The following is an 18,484-nucleotide window of genomic DNA, read 5'->3' as shown; positions in this document are numbered from 1 at the left end:
TTAGATCTATTAAATTTTAGATAAATTAGATCAAATTTATAAGTCAAAGGATATAAAATTGAAGGAAGTTATATTAATTAAAACATCATCTTTAACTTCTAACAATAATATATTTCGAAACATATTGTCAATGGGGGATAAACATTATAACAGATAAACTATATGTTGAAATATAAGATTCTTAAGTTTGCAAGCTTCTTGAGTTGATTTCTTCAGTCCTGCACAAATGTACAATTATCGAAAATAAAAAGAGAAAAGATTGTACTAATAAATTTCATACAATATAATTATTTCATGAATACAGAGACAGGACATCAGAATAATAATAATATTTTTGAAAAGAAATAAAATATTTAATACAATTTCGAACAAATAATATTATTTGTACAACTATGTCATTGCATTTCATCTAATAAGCTAAAATGCAAAAAATTCTTGTAGACTTTGTTTCATTGAAGAATCTACTATCGCAAAGTTTTGCTAAATAATTAATAATTTATTTATTTTAGATGTAGAGAAAGCAAATATAAATAAATCAATTATTATTAATTATAGCATAAGACAAATAGTATAAATAAAATATAAATATAAATATAAGTAAAAACATGTAACAAGATAATGTTTTGATGTACACTTTTTTTTAGTAAAAATGCTATAATAAATATCCCTATTCATGTACTTATGTCAAGTAATATTCTAAAATTCTAATCCTTATGCAAAAGTGATTCTTCAATGACTATACATTTCGTTGACAATGAAATTATCTAAGATGGACAATTAATTGAATCATAATCTTAATGACATTAAGCTTCTTCATTTTCGTTTTGTTTTAACTAAATCTTCTATATACTAGAATTGTGCAGTTCTTGATGAGAATCTAAATTTAACTACAGAAAGCGTTATGTGTAATATAAATACATTATTTTTTATTTAACAGACATCAAAAAAATTGTATATAACAAAATGGCTCATAACAAATGTTATCCTTTAAAAATGTGTAAGATATGGAAACTGTATTTCTAAGTGTAGAGAACAAGCTAAGGAATAAGCTTATTTATAATATTTTGGTTTTAGTGTTTATTTTTAATACTTCTATTTGTTATCTTTCTTAAAAACGTGACATAGATTGACAGATTACTCTTCTGAATTATTTACTAGTACTGCATCATATATTTGAATTAGACAACGCTTCTGTAATTAAATTCAGCAACAGATATTTTAATTTATATATAATCATTCATTGCTATCATGTACACAAACTCATTTACTCTTGACACATGCTAATTGTGAATAAAGTTCAAAAGATCTTAAACATACACTGCTTTACATTACAGATTTTGTAAAATGGCAACTGGTACATAAAGCAGTGTTTATGATACAATACTTTCCCATAAGGATCAATTGAGACTTTGACCATGGTAACACACTGATGTTTCAGACTAGAAAAGTACAATTGGCATTTATTTTACAATAAAAAGAAATAAAAGCTGATTTGTTATATTTTCTATGTTACTTTGTAGGCACTTTCTACGAGTAACTGGAGACTCTTAAAATCGGTAATAAAAATTAAATTCATAATAATCTTCTTAATAGTAAGAACTATTTCACTGTATTTCACTGTGCATTACTACTTACATTATAAAATTCTTATAATTATGAAACTTTAAATGTAACTAACAATGAGGTGCATAACTAAATGTTACACCATTATTTGAGAAAGTGAGTATAATATTTACTCTATTTTTTCACAATGATATTTGTTCACATTTCTTCTAAATAATGTATGACTGATTTACAATGTAAATACTGTTATTTCTTTTATTTATTTTTTCGCTTCGACTGTAAAATATTTATAAACATTTATCAATCAGCATTTATTGCTTTAAATGGACATCTTCAACAAAAGATACTGTATAGAGATACGTATTTTATATATATATATATCTATATAAAATAGAATATAATAGTGAGAGAAAAGATGGATAGCATAAACTATATGCATAAAAGAATATTTTAATTTATAAACAATTTGGATTATTAAACTAAAATTTATTCTAAAGAATAACAAATCGTAATATAAGAATTTTTTATTTTCTACAAAAAATGAATACTTTTTATTCTCTAGCCTTGATTCTTGTAAATATAATAATAATTATTATTATATATCAACACTTCAGAATACAGTATCAATAGATTCACTCTTTTATGTACTACCCGCTTTTCTTTGTCAATATTACATCAGTAAATAATTGTTTATATAGCTACCATGGTCGAATGATATATTAGTGCTTATTGCTATTGGCATGTATTTATTTCTTTACTATATTACGTTTATTTATCGAGCAATACTGATTTAAACAGAATGAAGCATCAAATCATCTTTAAAACTTAAAACAAAATTTAAATATTTTATAATTATTAAATGCAACATAGTTACTTGGCATTTTACATATATATGTATGTAAAATTTCGTGTACTAAGGAACTATGTGGTTTCAATGCGTCCTTGAATGTAGTTATTCTTTGTTCATGGTTTTTAAGGCACCGAATACACATGGTACATATTTAATTAAAAAACATTGTAACATTTGGCTAGAGAAATATGTCACCACATATTTGTCATTTATTGCTGTAACTTAAAAATCATGAACGGCTATATTTGTTATACTGTAAAATTGAATTTATTATACATTTATAGAATATCATGATACGTGTTTTTATAAAGGCAAAAATCAATATAATAAATTTGTTAAAAAATTTTGAAGCAAAACAAGATTTAACATCATAATTCGCTCGTATATTTAAAAGCAGTAGTGTAATGATCACTTGCATACATTTAATACTTTATTTTTAAACATTTATTAATCTGGTCAACTTGTTAAAATGTATAGCAATTAATATTTTACATGAACTTAGAATCAATATTATAATTAAAGTTTTCAATGTATCTCACAGAAGTGATAAAAAATTGATCAAAAAGTGAAAAACAATAAAAAAATTGCACATTATAAAATTCATTTCAAAAGTTATTCAAAATTTTCATTATAAATCAACAAATATAATTGAAAAAGTTATAACAATGTTTCGTAATTTTATAAATAGAAATATTTTTGGAAATACTGACTAGTATTTGACATATCTCTCTGATTGATTGACTGTGAATCACTTCATTTATTCGCATAACAATAACAAAAGAGAAATGTAATTCTCTTTGTAAATTATCACTAGTAACGTCGAAATATCTTTTATGGAGTTGTCGATGTTAAAAATGTGGGATCGACTGCAGCAACTTTTGCAGTAAGAAATGCATGCATACAGAATAATAAATTCTGTAGCTGAGAGCACTCCAATTCCTGTGAAATATAAAAATGCACATTCTTCACTTTAGCAAGTTTTGGAATGCTTTATATTGTATAATAAATTCTTTGTATAAAATCTACTATGTAATAAATTCGTAATTTTTTAATTTAAATATTTTACATAATTATGTGGAAAAATATTATACGTTTGCTGACTATAAGTAAAATTTAACAGGATACCTTTGTCTCTATTGCAATACTATCAGGTTCTTGAAAGTGTAATTTAAGTCTGCTTTTGCCATCATCACTAGATCCTCTCAATTGAGAAAATTTGTAACGCCAAACGATTTCTCCAATTCCTTCATAAGAAAGAGTGAATCCCTGAGTCCATTCTAATGTTAAACCTGCACTTCTGCTATTAAATGTGACAGGAAAAGTTTTACTCTGAAATTTGGAAACTCTTACAGTGATAATAAAACTATATTATCTTATATATTTAAGCAAGTAATTACTCGATTATTACTGACTTTTAAATGTGTAACAGCTGAACATACAGCAGTATGCCACGCAGCTTCGACTCTTAATAATTCTTGTCGAGTTTCAACACTCAAATATCTTGGTGGTTTACCCGGACTTTGTGCCAAGAAGCAGTGTTGTCTTTCATCTACATTTTCAGACTCTCTCATTACACGAAACATAGTCTGATATACTTTAAACGTTAATGCACATCGTGACCAATCACCTATATTACACTACAAAAAGAAAAAAAAAAGAAAAAAGAAGTAATGTTATGAACAATAGTATAATAAAAACATATAATATAAACGCGCACGCGCATCACGCATATCAACTTCGTATAATAAAAACAATAAGATCGAGTATACTTACAGGTGGTGTTTCAAATAATAATAAATCAGGCCCTTTCAGAGCTAGAAACCTTGGCCTATAACTCTGCCATGGTTGATTACTATTGCTTACTGCTTCATTTACCCAACCCATGTATTCTATACGTTCACCTGGTCCAAAATTTCGATTGTACAACTTCATCTACAATTTATCAGAAATATTTAAAATTTTTTATGCATACATACGTATCTATTTTGGGTTATTAAATAATTTAAAAATATGTATTTAAATTACCTGTAAATGAGTTAAACCTGTAATATTATCAGTTATATATTTTAACCATTGACTCAAAATAGCACTGTCGTCACAATGTATCACACCAGTACGTGCACCATTAAGGCCTCTAACTTCAAATGCATTTCTACGTAATTTATCAGTGCCAAAGATATATCTTGTTACATATGCCATCATTAATGGGACTGTAAAAAATATTTATTATTTATTATTATATAAAAAATTATGAAGAATTTGAAAAATAATCTATTAACCTGTAATAACATCCACCCATCTTTTGTACTGCATCGAAGCAGATGATGCATTTGAACTTTGTCTACTATGACCACATCTAGGACTACCAGCTTGTCTATTTGGCGATACCCAACCATCATCTGCACTTCCATTTGCAACATTATCTAGTTTTTCTTCTTTTTCTAATAATAATAAAAAAAGAAGAAAAAAAAAAGAAAAAAAAAGTAATTATATACTTATCAGTATGAAATATGTAGTTAAAAATGCATTCTCATTTTGCTTTTTAAATATGATTCAATTACCATTTTTTTGCAGAAATGGCTTTGCAGCACGATAATGTTTGACAGTTAAAACAACTATGTCACCGGCATTCCTTAAGATATTAACAGCATCATCATGATTACAAGCTGTAATATATTCTCCATTCACTGTATAAATACAATAAAAAAATAGATTTATTGATTATTTTAATGAACATAATAAATATAAAGTAAAACAAAATAAATAATATTTCTAAGCAAGTGATATTCAAGAATCAATAATTTCTATATTTTAATTTATTCAAAATGATTAACATAGATATGTAGCTGTTAACATGTTGACTACCCATTATAAATATACTTGTAGTAAATACATGTGATAAGTATGATATGAGTAGACAATATGTTAAAGGAGAATGAATGTGAAACTATTGGAGAAACTGTCATGCTTCCATTTATCTGCTTGAATAAAGTGATATTACAAGCTTTATTTCTTCACATCTTCATATAAATAGGTCATGGAATATACAATGTAAAGATTTAAAGTAAATAAGAATAATTTAATAAACATTTACCTTTAATAATAGCATCACCTACAAATAATTGGCCACACTGATCAGCAGCTTGACCTTTATAAATTCTAGATATGAGTACTGGAAGTTTATGTTCTGCACCTCCTTTTATACTTAATCCCAACCCTCCAACTTTTTGTCTAGTAATTTGGACCATGCGTTCCTTAGCATCTAATGGTGGCTTATTATGATTTGCTACCTGCTGATATTAAGTGTTGTCATTTACCAATTCTTTTTATAAAGTAAAATATTTTGTAGTACTAAAAAATATAATTAAAATTATTAAATGCACTGAGAAAGATTAAAAAACAAGTATATGATCAGAAATAGTATAATTGTAATTCTTCTAGAGAAAGTACTTTCCACAAAATAATATATCTCAATTGTCTCAATTAATAACATTAATTCAATTCAGACAGCAATGAAATTAATACAAATAATAAAGAAGCACTTTACCTCTAAATCTTCTCTTTGAAGTTTTAATACTTCCATGGACAGATACAAACGCATAGGAACCGGTTTACTTTTCCCATCGCTAACAGTTACCATTCCCCTCCTTACCTTTAACCATATGACAATACAATTTAAAAAGAAATAGAAAATAGTACATACATATATATATGAAAAATATGAAAAATACTTGATTTATTATAAATCAGTTTATTTTTATTTTATTCGTATGAAAATATAACATTTTATTTATAATTATTTTTATGATAAACATGTTATATTTGATTAAAACGGCAATACTAATAAGTAAACGCTGGATAAATATATCTTAAAAGAATCATAAAAATTAGTTTTCCCTATATTGATCAATTAACTGCGCCGTTATCCGTCGCAAGCTCCTACATGTTCACAGAAGCATGCGTATATCCAACGAAGAATTCAAAATAGAACTGCGCCTTTCAATATAAGTTTATTCAAAAATTTCGATTACGCGCTCAGATAAAACCAATCACCGATATTCCCTGGCTTTTACGTCAGCGTAGTAAACGCCATTTATCGAGAACTACTTTCGGCATTTTCTTTGAATATTCAAAAAATTATCTTGACATCCTTTTCTAATTTAAATTTGTGATGGTTTATCCCGACTATGCAAGCGCACGATCGGATGATCGATCGTTATTCAAAAAATAGCACAGAGACAAGGGTAAGAGAAAGAGAGAAAGAAAGAGAAAGAGAGAGAGAGAGAGAGAGAGAGGGAAAGAGAGAGAGAGAGAGAGAAAGAGTAAGAGCTATTCTAATATCCTCCTTTCCTACTTGACTTATTGATTCCCGAAAGTTGAACGAACATCACGAATTAAATACATGTAAAAAAGTCACAAGTCGTGCTCTTTCTCTCTCTTTCTCTTTCTTTTCCTTTATTAGCTTTTCCTTGATTAACTTCAAATCTAAATTATACCTTGAGTTTCTGATCAATCTTCTCCTCGATCGGAGTGCTCATTTTCGTCGCGTTGATTCTCATTATTCGTTTCAATTATCCAATTTCCCTACGTACTCGGTTACGTTACCATGAGTAGTGGACAATCGTGTCTTGAAGACGACGTCGATGCTGATCGTTGATATAGACAAATACGATCGCATGTTCCTTACACTACTTTTAATTAATGAATGTTCATTATACCACGAGAAACGTAAATTGCACGATCGTAAAAACGAATATGTGTCTCATTGTCGAGCTTTTTTTCCGAGGCACATGAGTGACGCGACGATACTTTCGATGTCAGATTAAGGTAAAAGGCGATGCATCAGAGTGCAATTAATTTCGTTTCTTTTATCTTCGCTTATTATTGTTATATTTCAAGAACACGTAACTATTTCACACGCCGATATTTTTAGCAGAAGTCAACCATCAAGCTTTGATAAAGGATAAAAGGAAAAAGCCGCGCGATTAACGTTCCTTCATCGCTGCTGTTACTGCTAGCTGCTGCTAGCTAAAAGCCACCGAAAGTCCGCGGCCGTGGCGCATCGATTTACGCAGTGCAATGCGCATAAACAGCGCTTTATGTTCAGCCAACTCTCGCGGGAAACATGAATTTTACATATTTTTTGAATATATATTATTTTGAATATATGAGATAGAAATAATGAAATAACTTTATATAAATTTTGCCTAATGATCCTATTTATTGGAAATATTACATATTTTTTATATTATTATATATTCAAAAGTTAAAAACTAACAATCAACAACCAATGATCATGTTGTGTTTATTTAGTACCATTCTGTGATTACATTTGATTAAAAAATGAATTAAAAATATTTATAATAAAGACAGGATCAAATATTTTCAATAAATATATGAATTATATGAAATTTATGTAAGACAAAATATTAAACATTCTTGCAAAATATTTTTACTAATAATTGCTAAGTTTATGGAACTTATTCTACAAAAAGAAATTACGCAAAAATAGTGTATCACAATAAATTGTATGTAAAATAAGTCTTATCTATGCACTCCTGTTATTTTGCAATAGAATAAATGTGCGCTTAACACACTTAATAAGATAGTAACACTTAAGACATTAATAGACTAAATTTTGCTAGTATTATTTATATACATTTCGAATTTTTTAAAATATAATAGTTTTCAAAAAATCATAAGATGCATTTATTACACCCCAACTAATAAAAGAACGTATATAATTTAAATGCACACCTTTATAAAACCATCTTATACTTTTATTTCTAGATATATATATTTCACGTGAAACTGCTGTAAATTTTTCAAACGGTTCACCTATCTTAGATTGCATATGTATTTTAATTACATTCATGGGATAAAATACCGTACTAGTAAAACCACCAATTAAAGCTCCACAAATAAAATTTGTTAACAATGATTCTTGATTGCCTAATAATACTTTTGATTGATCACGAAGAGTAAAGAACATAAGATTAGAACATCCATTTCTGTAGATGATAGGGACCAAAGCACGATAACATTCTGCTACTCCATAATTAGTTAGTAGATATTTGAATGCGTGAGGAGTATTTTTAAATTTATCATAATACCGCCAATCTTGCAATAGTGTTTGTACTCTTTCAAGTGGCGTGAGAATAGCTTCTGCAGCACCAGCCATATTGGCAGCTAATATTTTGGCAACCAGTTCATTTTCTGTTAACATGTACAATCTTTGTTTACATCCTTCATATGTACTAAACATTAAACTAACTGATAGAGTTTTTTGACATAATGGTGGTAGAATGCCTCGATATAATAATTTTATTCCTTCTTGAGATAATTGTTGTAAAGCAGTACCTGCTGGAACACCTTCTAAAATCTATATAATATGTAATAGTTTAATTATATAAATCTATAATTATAAAATAAAGAATATTTATAAAAAAATGTTTGTTATACCTACCTGCCTGAATATGATCTTATTAAGAGGAAAGGTAATAGAAACATTAATAACAGCTGCACCCCAACCGCATATGAATTCTTTGAAATCATTATTATTAAGTCGTAGCACTGATTTTAATGTAACTTTTGGGGATGTTATGTTACTCATATTAATATTATATATGTATTTATAATAAAATATGTATTTAAAATGTTTTTTATTGCCAAGAAGGATAGATTATATACATTTCTTTTTTACTATCTTTTGTTTAAAAATTTTTTCCAGTTGTGACTTTTTCCTAAAATAATATTCCAATAATTATTTAATTAAAAAAGATATATATTGGATATCATTTCAATTATAATTTGAATATTTTTATTTATGATTATAAGATTATTATAAATAAGTAAATATAATTATTATAAGATAAAAATAGATATAAAATTGCTAATTGAAAAACAATTATTTAGTCAGCATTAAATATATTAGAAACTTGAGAGAAATATCAAATATTAAGTCAGCATATAAGTGAAAATTTATTTTTATTTTTATCAATAATCTTATGATTAAAGAAATGTAGACACAACAATGTGTCAATCTTTTCGTAAATTAATATATATTATATAACTTAGATTTTAAATTTTAAGATAAATGCATAGCTTACATATTTGTAATCACGTACGAATCTCAGCTCATAATTGTAATATATCCGTGCTATGAACTTCGAATAAAATTTTAATTGTTTCTCATCGTCTTTTGTTATTACATTATTAATTTCGAAACAGAATAATTCATTTCTCGTTGATTATTATCTTTTTTCGACGTTAACTTCTCATCAAATTCTTTTTTGCAATTTCAAATAAAACCAATGAAAGATCAAATACACTGTAATAAAAACCTTAATATTTGCAAAACTATTAACCTCTGTATTCTAATTTCTTTTAATAAATCCTTTTAACATAATGATGAAATTTGCTGTTGTCAGTCAAGATTGCAACGATATATGTGTTACATATAACACATTTTAATACAGCAACCATTATAACCGATAGTAGGTAATGATAGTTGATGTCGACAAAATCAATTTCTTTATTAATATCTGGATATTTTTATAATAATTTTTGCGCAATTTTCAAAAATATATATATTATGCATATCTATAATTATTAAAATAGATTACATATTTTAACACTGAAAAAATAAATAAAACATCTGACAAGTAATTGATGATTATGAAGCATGATGTATATATACATGCATGTATGTGTTTCATATGTATGTGTGAGCATCATATAAATATCAACAGTGGCATAGCTACGGCCATTTTATACGACGAATGTACGTAGAGTTAATTGACTAAGTGTACGATATTTTTTTTTTATATATTTTTGCTAAATTTTATTGTTTTCTTATTTGTGTTAATTTATAGGTATTCAAGAATATAAATTGTATAAGATTTTATTGAAGTTATTTGGTGTTTATCATTTGATAAAGAAAATCTTAAAAAATGATTCGTTTGGCAAAGTATTTTCCATCAGGAAGTTTTAGTAGAACTTATAATATGAATATGAAGTAAGTCTAAAATTTTGGTAATCTTAAATATATTATATATACGAATATAAAAACACAAATAAATATTCTTTAATTAATTATATATAGTAAAAATAATATATATTATCTATTATCTGCATATAGAGCAAAATAACATATATAGAATGGACTTTAAACTCTTGTAAACAGTATAAGGTCACACTTGATTAATAATATCGAAATCGAATAAATATTTTAAGTTTAAATTTATTATTTTTTTTTTTTTTACAATTTTTCTTTACAAAACTTTTATGTTTGGATAATTTACATTTCATAATTATTAAGATATATATAATATCATATATATACATTTTTTTTTAATATAATATTTAATGTGTATATGTTCCATCCAGATGTTATGCAGCTACTCAAACTGCTGTTAAAACTGCAAAAATAGAAAAAGTAGAAAAAGCTGGTACTGGAAAAGAAAGCCAATCATTTACTACCAACATCTTTCGAGGACAATTGCAAATAAATCAAGTATTTCCTTTCCCAGAACCATTAAATGCAGAACAAATAGAAACAATTAGAATGTTTCTTGATCCAATGGAAAAGTTTTTTGAAGTTATGATCTTACTGTATTTCCTCAAATTTCTTTCTTTAACATAACTTATTTAAATGTAAAACTCTATTAATAGGAGGTCAATGATCCTGCAAGAAATGATGAAGCACAAGCAGTAGATGAAAAAGTTATTTCAACAATGTGGGATCTTGGTGGCTTTTGTCTTCAAGTTCCAAACGAATATGGTGGATTAGGACTGAATAATACTCAATATACTAGATGTGTTGAAATTTGTGGATACTATGACTTGGCATTTTCAATTGTTTTGGGTGCACATATGAGCATAGGATTTAAGGTATTCTATATATTTTTTAAAAGTGAATCAATTTTTAAAATATACTTTTTCTATCTAGATAAAGAGTATTTATTAACATATTCTTATTTTTTTCATATACAGGGTATAACATTATTTGGTACACCAGAACAAAAAAAGGAATATCTTCCAAGAGTTTGCAACCGTGAATATGCTGCATTCTGTTTGACAGAACCATCTTGTGGATCAGATGCTAGTGCAATACAGTGTCGTGCAGTTAAATCTGATGATGGATCCCATTATATTCTTAATGGTAGTAAAATTTGGATTTCAAATGGTGGTATAGCAGATATTTTTACTGTCTTTGCAAAAGTACCAGTTAAAGATCCAAAAACAGGAGAAACAAAGGATATACCAACAGCTTTTATTGTTGAAAGAGGGTTTGGTGGTGTAACAAATGGCCCACCAGAAAAAAAAATGGGTATTAAAGCAAGTAATACAAGTGCTCTTTTCTTTGAAGATGTAAAAATACCAGTAGAAAATCGTTTGGGTGAAGAAGGACAAGGATTTAAGGTAAAACATGTATATGTAAATAAGTATAGAAACAATCACATTATGTATAATTATATAGAGAACAAAAAGTTCTATTATTATCTTATTTTTATTCCTTTTAATATCTTAGATTGCAATGAATATTTTAAACAATGGTAGATTTGGTATGGTAGCAGCTCTAGCAGGTAGTATGCGTTACTGTATTAAACGAGCTGTAGAACATGCAACACAACGTGTACAGTTTGGACGTACAATAGATGGCTATGGTTCAATTCAGGAAAAACTTGCACGCATGACCATGTTACAATATGTTACTGAATCTCTTGCATACATGATTTCTGGTAACATGGATAAGGGTAGTCAAGATTATCACTTAGAAGCTGCAATCGGAAAAGTAATTTCCTTCATAATGATCTGATATACTTGAATGTTTATATACGGCGTTTATATTTTATATAATTCTTTTTTCTAGTGTTTTGCATCAGAATCTGCTTGGTGGGTATGCGACGAAGCTATACAAATTCATGGTGGCATGGGGTATATGAAAGATACGGGATTAGAACGTATATTACGAGATCTACGTATTTTTAGAATATTTGAAGGTGCAAATGATATTCTTCGTTTATTTATTGCTCTTACTGGTATACAATATGCTGGAAGTCACTTGAAAGAATTACAGAATGCATTCAAAAACCCTACTGCCAATTTAGGCTTAATCGTTGAAGAAGCAGCTAAGAGAGCAACTAGAGCAATTGGTTTGAATTCATCTTCGAATTTCGCACATTTAGTGCATCCTAGTTTAGCAGACAGTGCTGCATTATGTACAAAAGTTCGTTATAGTTTTGATTCATATTAATTTTGTTTTACATTATATACTATCTACATTAATATAATATTATAATTAATTTTAGAATATAGAATCTTTTGGAGCTTGTATAGAAACAACCCTTGTAAAATATGGAAGAGGAATTGTGGATGAGCAATTTATTCTACATAGAATAGCACAAGCAGCAGTGGATATATATACAATGGTTGTAGTAATGAGTAGAGCAACTATGGCTGCAAACAAAAATATTGCAAGTGCACAGCATGAACTTCTTATGGCTCAGACTTGGTGTGAAGAGGTAAGATATATCTTGATATTAAATATTTTCTTATTATATATATTCGTTAATAATAATTATTGTATTACAGGCATCTAGTCGCGCTACATATAATCTAAAGGTAGTAAATTCTAAAAAACATTTAGATCTTTTTGATAACTTTAGTAAGATTTCAAGAAATGTATGTGATGGTGGTGGATGTGTACAGCTAAATCCTCTAGGATTTTAACTATAAGAATATATATTTATATTGATTGAGAACAATAGGATAATAAATATAAATCAGTTTTTTCATTGCTAAAAGATTATAATCATTATATTTATATATGATATATAATATATAAATTTATTCAATTATTATTATATGTGTAAACTTGTGTATACTAAATATAAAAACAATCGATTTTTTTTGGAAGGTCTATTTTATATTATATACTAACATATATATATATATATATTATTTTACTATAAATAACGAATGTACTGTCTTTATAATTACTAAGTGATTTTGATTTTGATTAATGACAAAATGTAAATTCAAAAACTATTTTTTTAATTGTGTTCTTTGAAAAATAGCATTTTTAATATTTACTGAAAATCGATTTTATATAAATTATAAACTGAACAGTAAATTATAAAAATGTGCCTTCAGTAATTGAAAATCTGTGTGAAAAATACCTATTTATCTATGTTATATATTTTTATATGTTTGGAAAAAAATCACAAATAATTCAATAGATGTAATTTTACATATAAGATGTATTTATAACATTGACAATTATATTTTGTGTATTCTTGATATTTTTATATAAAAGAAAAATTGTAAATAAAACATTATGGTTTACAGTATATTTAGGAGTTAGATGCCATTTATTTTTCATTCATCTATTTTACAGAGTAATAAAATAAATGTTTAAGTTATTAAACAATTTACATGACTTTTTAAGATATTTTTTCTGGAATAAATTTTTTATTAGATACCTTTTAAATGGGAGAAGTATGATATATATATCCTGTTCCACTAAAATGACATTGTTAAAATACTTGATTTAATGTTATGTAGTTGTTTATTAATGTCTCCCATTTAAAGAGATTTCTATTTTAAATATATGAATGTATGTAAAAAATAATTTAGAATAATAACTAATTACTGTCTTATTTTCCTGATTTATAAATACATAATTTAACAATATCACAAAGTTCTGCAAAGATGAAAATACATTCTCTGATCATCTTAGATATATTTATAATGAAATGGAAGCACACAAAATATCTATATAGTTTTCATATTTTTCCATATGTTTATAGTAAACATACATATGCTTATGAATTAATAATTTTATAGAGTGAAACACATGCAAAAACATAGAGTTGTTTAATTTATGGGTATAAAAAAATGCTGTTTAAGTTTAAGAGCCAAACATTCTGTTACCAAAATATGTAATTATATAATGTAATTTTAATGAATTTAATAGCATAAAAATAAGCTCCATGAAGTAGCTTAAACTATAATTTAATATAATATAGTGCATCAAATTTTTGAAATATATTAAATTTGATAAAAATATTGATTTTAGTACCTTTCTAATTTTTAAATTTTATCTCACCTTTAAACTGGCAGTGTTCAATGAAATTCAAACTTTAGTGAGATTATAGTAACAAATAATTTGACTCTCAAACTTTAATTTAATTTGAACACATAGTATGTTAATAAACTTCATTTACATTTTTTGCGTAATCATCATAATGAAACTATTGTGAATAGATTCAATTTTCTGTATATATATGGTATTCATACAATTTATGTAACATTTTTGGTTATTGTATTAATAATTTTGAATTATAATATTCGGAAAAAATAGAATGTTATACTAAGAGAAAGAGAGAAAACGAGAGAGAGAGAGAGAGAGAGAGAGAGAGAGAGAGAAAGAGAAAGAGAGAGATCATTTTATTTTTGTTACTCCAGGTATGCAAGCACATCTTTAAAAATATACATTTAATAAATATTCCATCACACACTTTCTTATGAAGTTATCCACATATATGTTCAGATAATCTTATGTCTAAAAGGTGATTCTTAGAATATGACAAAATAGTTTCTGAAATAGAATTGATACAAATCTGAAGTTCAGGTATAAAATATGAGATTTAAGGAGAATAATAATTTTATTGCATTAATTATAATATAACACTGATGAAGCTATATGCACAGAAAATATCTATACAAGATAAATCCAACATTATTGAGTTAAGGACATTTTTAATGTTATTTATAGTTTGAATATACCATAACCCTGATTTCTCCTCATATGAAAATAAATCTTTATTAATTCTTTTCTATAAGTTTACTACTTGCCTACCAATAATGTACTTATTTAACTTTGTATTGACTGAAATAGAATTCTTAACATATATTCTTTCACAAAAATATATAATATATATAAAAAAAACATGAATTTATGCTGTATTCATATGCAAGCATTAATAATTTATATTTATAATTTGAAAAAAAGCAATTCACATATATAAATAATAGAATCAAAGAAAAATAAAATTTGATCGTTGTTATCTCAAACCTAGAATTGTAAAAAAGATTGTATACATACATATTTCTAATTATATCATATTTGTATTTATGACATTATTTTCATTGTTAAGTAAATCTCACTTTCGTTGCACCTTATGTCATAACCTTAAATAATTACCTCTTAATAAGAGAAAAACTCAATACTTTCTTTATATCAACACTCAATTATTATTATTATTAAATACTATTGCTTTTATGGCTACCCAATAATCAATGTTCTTCTACTTATAATACAATATAGATAACATTTTAGATAATTTATGAAAGTTTTTATATCTTTTGTTATGTCACCTGAATATTGTTTATATTATTAAATTGAAGAAATTTCTGATTTAGACACAACTTCATATTAAGTTTCCATGTATATTATTTAGTCAATATGCTATTTATATAGAATTTCATATGATCTATGGAACTACTCCCATTACTTTCTGCTGTTACTCTCTTCTAGTGTAACAGTTAATAATATATAATAATAGTAATAATAATAAAATTACTTACAATAAAAATGTTTATAAGTTTAACTATCTATTTTTAAAGTTTGGAAGCAATTAATCTTATATGTATGTAAATTGAGGTTTCATTTATACAAGAAAGGAGTAGTTTTAAATACTGTCAATTGACTATTGAGTTGCCTATATCATTGTTATATAAATAATTATCATGGGTCTCATTTATATTATACTGTTTTATATTATTTCTTAAAAAATAAATAAATTCAAAAGAAGACAGAGGAATATATATTTGGTGCAGTTTAAAACATGTACACACCATTTTAGAGATACAAAGAAATAAATTTTTCTTTTTGAACTAACAAAAATATTTTTACTTTAAACAAATTTAATTATATAAAACTTCTATGTATCTATAAGATTTGCAATGTAATAATTCCCCCTGGCTGTTGTAATAAATGACTCATGAACTTACCAATATTTGATTATACTTTATCACTACCTGGAGTAACTGAAAAAGTTTTGGAAAATCAACCCTGTGCTATAGACAGATTTTTAAATGTTTGTCCATTCCAAGCAATTGCAATACAATAATGTTGCAATAATTGAATCAGAAGCTCTCGTTCGTCAAGCATTTCAATATGCTCAATTCGAATACGATCTGTTTCAAGCAGTGAATCGTAAACTTCTACCATTGTCCAAGCATTAGAACCTTCCCACCCATTTACTGTAAATCTAAAAGAAAAATCTTCTTTAAGTTATGTTTGCAGTAATTTTGGATATGGTGAAATCTTATCAATATCGAATATAAATTAAGCATACCGTCTTTGTTGAGTTTCTAACGTTTCACAGTCTTTAACTCCTGCTAATAAGCATCCACGACTACGCAAATTTGAGAGCATTACTTGCCCAAATTTATCCTTCATATTTACTTGCTCATAACTTACAAATATACTATTTGGAAACGTTACTGCAAGCCATTTTAATAATGTTGAAGCTGCACTAGTATCTATATATACTAGAACACATTCAGCAAGAAACATAGTTGGTAAATTAAAGTTGACTTCAGCTTGTGTTAATTTTTTGTCTAATTCATATATATCTCGCAAATCTGTTCCTACCAAATGGTAATTAGCAGCATGTAAATCTATTGTTGAAAACCTGATTTCGCCATCTGTAAGATAAATTTAAATTAATATTTTACCATGAAATAAACACTATACTTTAATACTTTACCTTCTGTATTTAATGTATCTATTAATTGTTTATGTTTTTTGATGTGATAACATTTTTTGGCTGTAATACTTGGAAAATCTAGCTCTACAAAATTTGTAGGACTGTTTCCAGCATTTCTGAGCTTCCAGTAAAGTGTGTCAAAACCAGCACCCAAATTTATAATTTGACCTTTGTCACCAGACAGCTACACCAATTTTAGAAAGTATATAATTAATTTTATGTAAATAATATTTTTGATTCTTTCTTTCAAGTTTTTTAATACTTTTCTTTTATCAAAGAGTAAAGATGATAAAAATTCTTTAATGTGTGAATATTGCAAATTATGCTTTATATCTTCTATTTACAGAAGTAGTAGTATATCTGTAATATTTTTCCAACTGATATTTTATAAATAAATTAGTAAAACATTTATAGATAAGATTTATTATAGGATATCATTGTTAATATTTTGTTATTATGAAATTCAAATTTTAAAATAATTTGCAGATATTTATATTTAAAGTTAGTTATATCATTATTTACCATTTTCTAAATAATGTTAAATATTATTATTTAATCATAAAAAATTATGTTTTTGATAAATAATTATAAGACAGTATAGATTTTACATTGACCTATATCACACGTTTGCTACAAAAGCAGATCACATCAAGAAATTAGAGCAGGGCCTCGGCCAGGTCAAGGTTTCCGACACTGTACATCTTAGTTACACGAATCAGCTGTACCACTTATTGCTTCCGTATTTTAGGTTATACTAAATTACAAAATCGTATTTTGAAAATTCTGTATAACTGTTACTCACTTTAAGGAATTTGTCGATGAATACTTCTATGCCCTTGACCCTTGCGTAGTAACCACGATTGATCTCTGGTGGCTTTCGTGTAGTTTGTTTTACAAAAAAATTGATGAATGGATCAGACCAGTAACCAAGTTGCACTGCATATCTTTTACACTCACTGGCATCATCATTCGTGGCCTGTATGGCCTCATCGTCCGCCATATCTTTAATCATTACACTAAAGTTTCTTAACTTCAGTTGTGAAAAATAATTATTTTACGTTTCCTGGGTGTTGGATCTAATACTTGTACCTCTCGGAAAACTGCACAATCGGCCATACTGTTCGAAATACAGGGCTGTATCTACTTACACCCAATGTAGGGGTATAATAAAGGGATGAATTCGTTCTTAACAGTAACGTAGTACCTCTTTCAGTAGCCATGATAAAATCATGATAAATTTTTAATAATAAAATTTTTTAAATACATATAAGACATATGCATATGTTTTGTA

At 26.5% G+C, this 18,484-nt stretch overlaps 4 protein-coding genes across 6 annotated transcripts; 1 reads left to right on the top strand and 3 right to left on the bottom strand.

The window, feature by feature from the left end:
* Positions 1–90: 90 nt before the first annotated feature.
* Positions 91–7,422, bottom strand: LOC127062017 (gamma-1-syntrophin). 3 transcript variants are annotated; one of them, XM_050989567.1, is made up of 10 exons: positions 6,910–7,422; positions 5,961–6,065; positions 5,508–5,706; positions 4,975–5,100; positions 4,693–4,854; positions 4,439–4,623; positions 4,187–4,345; positions 3,826–4,050; positions 3,539–3,742; positions 91–3,352 (listed from the first exon to the last, which is right to left on the bottom strand). In XM_050989567.1, exons 1-10 carry the CDS (start codon positions 6,970–6,972, stop codon positions 3,245–3,247), a joined length of 1,536 nt encoding a protein of 511 aa, XP_050845524.1. In that variant the 5' UTR covers positions 6,973–7,422; the 3' UTR covers positions 91–3,244. The 3 variants fall into 3 exon arrangements, with proteins under 3 accessions (XP_050845524.1, XP_050845525.1, XP_050845527.1); XM_050989568.1 differs by having other exon boundaries at positions 5,508–5,703; positions 6,910–7,421; XM_050989570.1 differs by lacking the exon at positions 6,910–7,422 and adding an exon at positions 6,145–6,864 and having other exon boundaries at positions 5,508–5,703.
* A 197-nt stretch (positions 7,423–7,619) lies between these two features.
* LOC127062019 (mitochondrial nicotinamide adenine dinucleotide transporter SLC25A51) lies at positions 7,620–9,862 on the bottom strand. Its single transcript, XM_050989573.1, has 3 exons — positions 9,523–9,862; positions 8,880–9,156; positions 7,620–8,795 (listed from the first exon to the last, which is right to left on the bottom strand). Exons 2-3 carry the CDS (start codon positions 9,024–9,026, stop codon positions 8,085–8,087), a joined length of 858 nt encoding a protein of 285 aa, XP_050845530.1. The 5' UTR covers positions 9,027–9,156; positions 9,523–9,862; the 3' UTR covers positions 7,620–8,084.
* A 289-nt stretch (positions 9,863–10,151) lies between these two features.
* LOC127062030 (very long-chain specific acyl-CoA dehydrogenase, mitochondrial) lies at positions 10,152–13,767 on the top strand. Its single transcript, XM_050989603.1, has 9 exons — positions 10,152–10,220; positions 10,288–10,430; positions 10,802–11,012; positions 11,087–11,305; positions 11,408–11,836; positions 11,946–12,209; positions 12,288–12,644; positions 12,727–12,939; positions 13,010–13,767. The coding sequence occupies exons 2-9, from the start codon at positions 10,366–10,368 to the stop codon at positions 13,145–13,147; spliced, it is 1,896 nt and encodes a 631-aa protein (XP_050845560.1). The 5' UTR covers positions 10,152–10,220; positions 10,288–10,365; the 3' UTR covers positions 13,148–13,767.
* A 1,077-nt stretch (positions 13,768–14,844) lies between these two features.
* Positions 14,845–18,389, bottom strand: LOC127062049 (leucine carboxyl methyltransferase 1). The gene is made up of 4 exons (XM_050989659.1): positions 17,996–18,389; positions 17,194–17,377; positions 16,780–17,131; positions 14,845–16,692 (listed from the first exon to the last, which is right to left on the bottom strand). The coding sequence occupies exons 1-4, from the start codon at positions 18,203–18,205 to the stop codon at positions 16,488–16,490; spliced, it is 951 nt and encodes a 316-aa protein (XP_050845616.1). The 5' UTR covers positions 18,206–18,389; the 3' UTR covers positions 14,845–16,487.
* Between the last annotated feature and the right edge of the window lie 95 nt (positions 18,390–18,484).

The sequence above is a fragment of the Vespula vulgaris genome, chromosome 2, assembly GCF_905475345.1.
Source record: "Vespula vulgaris chromosome 2, iyVesVulg1.1, whole genome shotgun sequence".
NCBI lineage: Eukaryota > Metazoa > Arthropoda > Insecta > Hymenoptera > Vespidae > Vespula > Vespula vulgaris.
This window is presented reverse-complemented; position numbering and strand designations above follow the sequence as displayed.